This window comes from Pteronotus mesoamericanus, unplaced genomic scaffold (genome assembly GCF_021234165.1).
Source record: "Pteronotus mesoamericanus isolate MK-2021 breed Mesoamerican mustached bat unplaced genomic scaffold, CSHL_Meso_final contig_78, whole genome shotgun sequence".
Taxonomy (NCBI): domain Eukaryota; kingdom Metazoa; phylum Chordata; class Mammalia; order Chiroptera; family Mormoopidae; genus Pteronotus; species Pteronotus mesoamericanus.
In genome coordinates this window covers 17,774,541-17,779,845 of record NW_026555258.1, presented here as the reverse complement: position 1 = coordinate 17,779,845, position 5,305 = coordinate 17,774,541, and the positions used below count along the sequence as shown (strand labels likewise).

The following is a 5,305-nucleotide window of genomic DNA, read 5'->3' as shown; positions in this document are numbered from 1 at the left end:
AGACACGGGGCGCATTTGGTTTTGATCCAATGAGCCACGTGCCAGAGCATCCATCTCCCAGTGCCCCTGAGAAGGAGAATTTCAGGGTGGGGCAAATGTGGGGCGGGCTCCTAGTTTGCTTTATCGGGTCACTAAGAAATGGGCAGGTCAAAGGGCAGGCAGCACTACAGGGACAGAGTATGACTGCAGGGGAGGGACAATCCCAAAACCCAGGAAGCTTCTGAGAAGCTAGAGGACCATTAATGGGCCCAGTGCCAAGGAAGTCCCTTCCTTTGCTTGCTGTCAGCCCCATGTCTCTCACATATGCAAAGATAACCACATGACTGCAAGGTGTATCGTTTATTGACCAGGTACAAGAAGGGTTATTCATGGTAGAGTTCTCCTGGGTATGGCATAGAGAGTCGGAAATAAGCTTTTGATTATTAGTAAGTTGATGAGTCCTTTCTAGACATGTAGAGAAGATCCTGAAGTTTCAGAGATAATGCCTTCACGGATGACAGTGCTGGAAATCAGGTCACAGAACTTGTCACCAGGTGACATGGGGACCATGGAATGAAGTGTTCAGTTGGCACTAAATAAGGAGAGAGAGAGTACACAGAAGCTCATAAGTACTTCCTGGGTTGAACTTAAGACAGAGGATTTCTACAACAGAGAAAAATGGTGAAGAAATAGGTATCATTCTGCACTCTAACCTTTGCTACTTGCCGCAACAGGATGAAGGAGGGCATTGGGTTGATGATTTTTCTTTTTCTATTACTGATCCCATCTTACCCTTCCCTAAACTGAGTCTATGAAAAGAGGGAGGATTCCAGCCAGTGGAGGACCCTAGGGTGGCTTCTGCCATCCTCAGCATTAAAGGTTTTGAAGAATTTTTGATAAGTCAAGAAAGAATGGCAAAAACCATAGTTACCATTTATTAAATGCTGGCTTTACGCAAGCCATAGGTGCTAAAACCTTCCCATATATTACCTAACTAAAGTCCCACAATATAGCAGAGGGAGGAAAGAGGTGAGGAAATTCAGAGCCTTTTTTCCAGGTGGAAGACAACTGGAAGGTCAGGCAGCTCAATTTCCGGGACAGAAGTTAAGGATGTGCAGAGATCAAAGGAAGACAGTAGTAGGGGAAACTGGAGGGTGAGACCACCGATTCTGGCCTTGGAAGATGGACAAAGCTCAGAAGTGTATTTGAGTTTCCTACTCACACCCTACTATTCTTTCCCTATTTCAAATTTTAAGTCTTAATGATTTTTAGGACATTATCAATTACTGAGGCCTTTTCAGCAGCAGGCTATCCCGTAAGGTACATGTCGTTGTTTTCCTTTTAATCGTTAGGTCATTTTTGCTGTAAAGCTCACGAAGGAGTGGGTCCTGAAGCCAGAACACCCAACTCCACATTTCGAGCTCACCCCGCAAGCTTCTTTACCAGGTTGTTTGTATCGTAATCTTTGGGCGTAAAGCCCTATTGGTTTTGGAGGCAGCAATCCCTGGCCTGCCCCCTCTCCCTCAGACGTCACCCACCTGGATGCCTCGGCCCCGTGGCTCCCCCGGGCCTGGAGACAGCGATCTGAAGAGGCAGGACAGAGCACAGTCAACCACCAACCCCATTATTTCCCAGCGAGAAACCAAGTGATTTTCTAGGGTAGGACAGAGGGGGCCCATTGGAGGTGTTACCTTCTCCTGCATTTCTCCAGTCAGTGACCTGGGAACTTAGGAAGAGGAGCCCAGAGAGAGCTAAGCTTACCGACGTTGGTCAGGTCCAGTATGTTTTCCTTAGCAATGCCATGTTTTTGGCAAAGCTCCTCAAACCTTTCCTTGAGTTCTGGACTCACATCTGGTTTCCGGCCTGTGGGAAGAGTGACAGTAACGGCTGCGTCTTGTGTGTTGGTCATTGAGACCCTGGGGGCAGGGGGCCCAGATGGACGGGAAACTGAGGGGGGCTTAGGCAGGAGTCAGGGTTGGGCTCTGACCTGTCTTGACTTTGACATTTTTAGGACCGTCCCCCGGCACGGTGAGAGAGTCCATCATTGCCATCACCGAGCCCGAGGGGCCACCCCGGTGAGCGCCTCTCTTCGGAGGAGGGCGGATGGCCCCGGGTAGGATTGGGAGGACTACTTTGTTTCCAGGTTTCCCATTTTCCCCTCTCCCCATCTCATGATGAGTGTCAGAATAAATATACTCTACCATAGAGCATCATCATTTCGAATGTTCCCTCACTGGTGAAATTAATAAGATGAAAAATAGCATAGTTATAATAGTCTGTTTCAATTAGGCTCATTGTAGCGAATCCAGCATCTGTGAACATACAAGAATACAGCTCAGAATTGCTTAGGTCCATGGGAATCAAGGGAAACTCTTCACCTATTTTCTTTCACAGAATAGATGCAAGTGCATACCCGGAAAAGATAAAGTGTGATATCTAAGGCCTTCCTGCATCTCCCTGGCTTCACACGGCAGCGTCTAAGGGTAGAGCTGACTACTGGTAGAAATTCCACCACTGGTCATTGACCGTTAGTGGTAGAAAAATTCAGCCACAGCAACAACCTCCCCTCTATCCTCCTCCCTGAGCCTTACTTACAGCCCTCAGCCATCTCTGCCAACTATGTGTCTCTCTCCTGTCCGTAAGCCCACTGGCATTCCACACCCGACACGCTCGCCAAGCAGTGTGCTGTGTCAATGAATACCAGGAGTCATCAGAGAGTGGGCAGAGAATGAGCAGCTTTCCTAACAATTTATGGTTTTGTTTAGTTGTCTTTCTGCCAATTTTATTTTGTTGCAGGTGGTACATATGACCATATTTCCATCTATTCTGATGGTATTATGTGGCAGGTATTGGCCTTTGCACACAAGATTCTCCCAGATTGAGGATACTGGCTATTAGATGGCCCCCTTTGGATTACCTAAATAAGCATTGATCAGAAATTGATCAAGATCCTAAGGATGTTGTGGTTTAGTAAATTTCTTGCAGTTAGAAGTAGAATTTACAAAGACTTTTTGTTGTATACTTACAGATAACATTACATACACCGTTCTCTGCTGTTGAGTCACAAAACAAAGAAGTTTCAATACACTCTCCATTGAGCCTGTAAAACAGAATGAGCTGATTGATGTCCAAAAGGTATTGATGGGGCTGGCCCCTCACACTCCTGGGAGTGTCGGATTCTAATTAACTGTTGAACATTTTTTGTAAAAATTGGAAACAGGTTTAATTTACCTTATTTCACTTTATTTGATACTTGAAGGAAGAGTCTACCACTGAAATCACCATTACCCCACCCCCCACTACTTGGCACTGTTACTGTTACTACAGCCACCTGTCTAGATAACTGGCTCAGATGTGCCAGCATCTCAGATAAATGCCCTGCAAACATTGTCTTACTCAGTCCTCAGAAGGAAAAAAAAAACGTAAGAGAGAATTATTATCATCCTCTTATACCTAAGGGAAAATTGGGGTGGAAAGAGATAAAATTTCTAGGTCACACAACTAGTAAGAAGTAGTTTCAAGAGAGGGCTAGGCTATTGATCCCCAATCCTATGCTCTTAACCTAAACTATATTGTCACACTACTCACAATTCTGATACCCTCTGCCCCTTACCTCCTCTACTCCCATTTCAAACTATTCCTGCCACTGATTCTTATATCTGAATCTAGAGAAGGGGCAATGTCCTCAAGTCGTAAATCAGTGCCTCATAAGAGACTCTGATGTGGATACAAGCCCACAGTGTATGTGTAGATCTGCATGTGTGTGTTTGTGTTCTGTGTGTGTGTGTGTGTGTGTGTGTGTGTGTGTGTGTTTAGTGGTCCAAGACAATACTTGGGCTTCTGTTTTCCCTTTCCCAAGTGAAAAAGGCCACACTTACTTTACATCCAATTTGATTGTCATAGAAGAGTTGTCCCAGGCTTGGATGTATTCCACAAAACCCCTCATTACACTATTTTCTTCTATCCTTTCTTTGATATTTGAGGCCAAGAGAATGGTATACCACTCCCCTGAAATCTGCAAATAATCAGGAAAAATGATTGGGAAAGAAAAGAAGAGAGGGGACACCACATGAACCCTGTCTCCTCGAACTCTGGCCCATGGGCCAGGACTCATAGCTGTGATGTGAAGATAGAATTAGAACTCGGGTCAACTGGCACCGCATGTAAGGCTCTTTCCACTGTCCCTGCAGGGAGGACAGAGGTCCCCACGTGTTGTCATCTTTCCACATGGCACAACTGCTCTTGGTCCAAGGTCAGAAACTACACCCTTTATCTAACATGTCAAAAACCCCCACCCTCCCGGAGGGCCGCTGTGCTTCAGAATCCCCACAGCCACCCTCCAAAGTCAGAACTCCCTACGCTCCCCCGGCTCTACCTTTGACATAGTAAAGTTGCTCATCACGACATCATGGTCCCCTCCATGATGGGCACAGACCAGAGTCAGCCCCAGACACAGCAGCAGCAGCTTCATCTTGGGAGGAATGACACTGACTCAGCGACAGTCACTTGGGTGAGTCTCTCCCTTACGGTGGCTCCACCCCCCAGCCCTCGGCCTTTATATTCCTTCTGGGTCCAGGTGTCTGTCCGCGGGGCTCCACCTCTTCCCCTCCCACTGCACGGATGGTCTGTATTCCCCATGGGAGGCCAAGGCTGAGCCTGCCCATCTCACCTCTTTCAGGTCTACTTAGTGACCTGAAAGTACTCAGAACACACACTCAGAAAAAATAAGTAAATAAAAAGACAGTGGATGCCCTGAAAGGCTGCCTTTTGAAACCCGATTTAACTGTGAAATCAGAAAGCCAATTGTGTGTGGCAAGAATGGAGTACACCTGGGAAATGGCGTGTATGGCTAACCCATGTTCCACCACTCACGTGGTGTAAGGAAATAAGTGAGTTACTCCATCGTAACCAGCCTCAGAAACAAAGAAACCGTCTCTGCCAAAGACAATAGTACCCATCACAGAGCAGTCAAATAGAGCTGATTAGAACAGGGTTGGATAAAATAATGTCAGGAAAGTATGGTGTCTGGTATTGAGCACATTTTAACTCCTTTTCCTTGTTGTCTGAATTCAACCACAATGAATGAACAAATGTTAAATCACTACATATGCCTTGCTATATGACATAGATCTCTAAGAGAAGTAAAAGATGTCATCCATTTCTTCAAGCAACTTTCGGTGGAGGTGGGGAGATGCTTTATATGCTCCATGAACACTTCATTCTGCAAGCTGATGAAGTAACCCAACTGAGAGGGACCAAGTCCAGACATTGTGGGTCAGAAAAGGGGGTGATCCTGGGGAGGTGGTGTCACAGAGAAAGGTCTTAA

General features: G+C 46.2%; 1 protein-coding gene across 1 annotated transcript; it reads right to left on the bottom strand.

The window, feature by feature from the left end:
• Positions 1 to 327: 327 nt before the first annotated feature.
• On the bottom strand, positions 328 to 4,509 carry LCN9 (lipocalin 9). Its single transcript, XM_054584515.1, has 7 exons — positions 4,355 to 4,509; positions 3,858 to 3,994; positions 3,006 to 3,079; positions 2,181 to 2,291; positions 1,741 to 1,842; positions 1,518 to 1,563; positions 328 to 571 (listed from the first exon to the last, which is right to left on the bottom strand). Exons 1-7 carry the CDS (start codon positions 4,448 to 4,450, stop codon positions 562 to 564), a joined length of 576 nt encoding a protein of 191 aa, XP_054440490.1. The 5' UTR covers positions 4,451 to 4,509; the 3' UTR covers positions 328 to 561.
• Positions 4,510 to 5,305: the final 796 nt, after the last annotated feature.

Coding starts and splice junctions, on each gene's coding strand:
- LCN9 (XM_054584515.1), bottom strand. CDS start 4,450: ATGAAGCTGCTGCTGCTGTGTCTGGGGCTGACTCTGGTCTGTGCCCAT. Junction 3,080..3,857: donor ACAATCAAATTGGATGTAAA/GTAAGTGTGGCC, acceptor TCTGTTTTACAG/GCTCAATGGAGAGTGTATTG. Junction 2,292..3,005: donor CGGTGTATGTAATGTTATCT/GTAAGTATACAA, acceptor GTATGTTCACAG/ATGCTGGATTCGCTACAATG.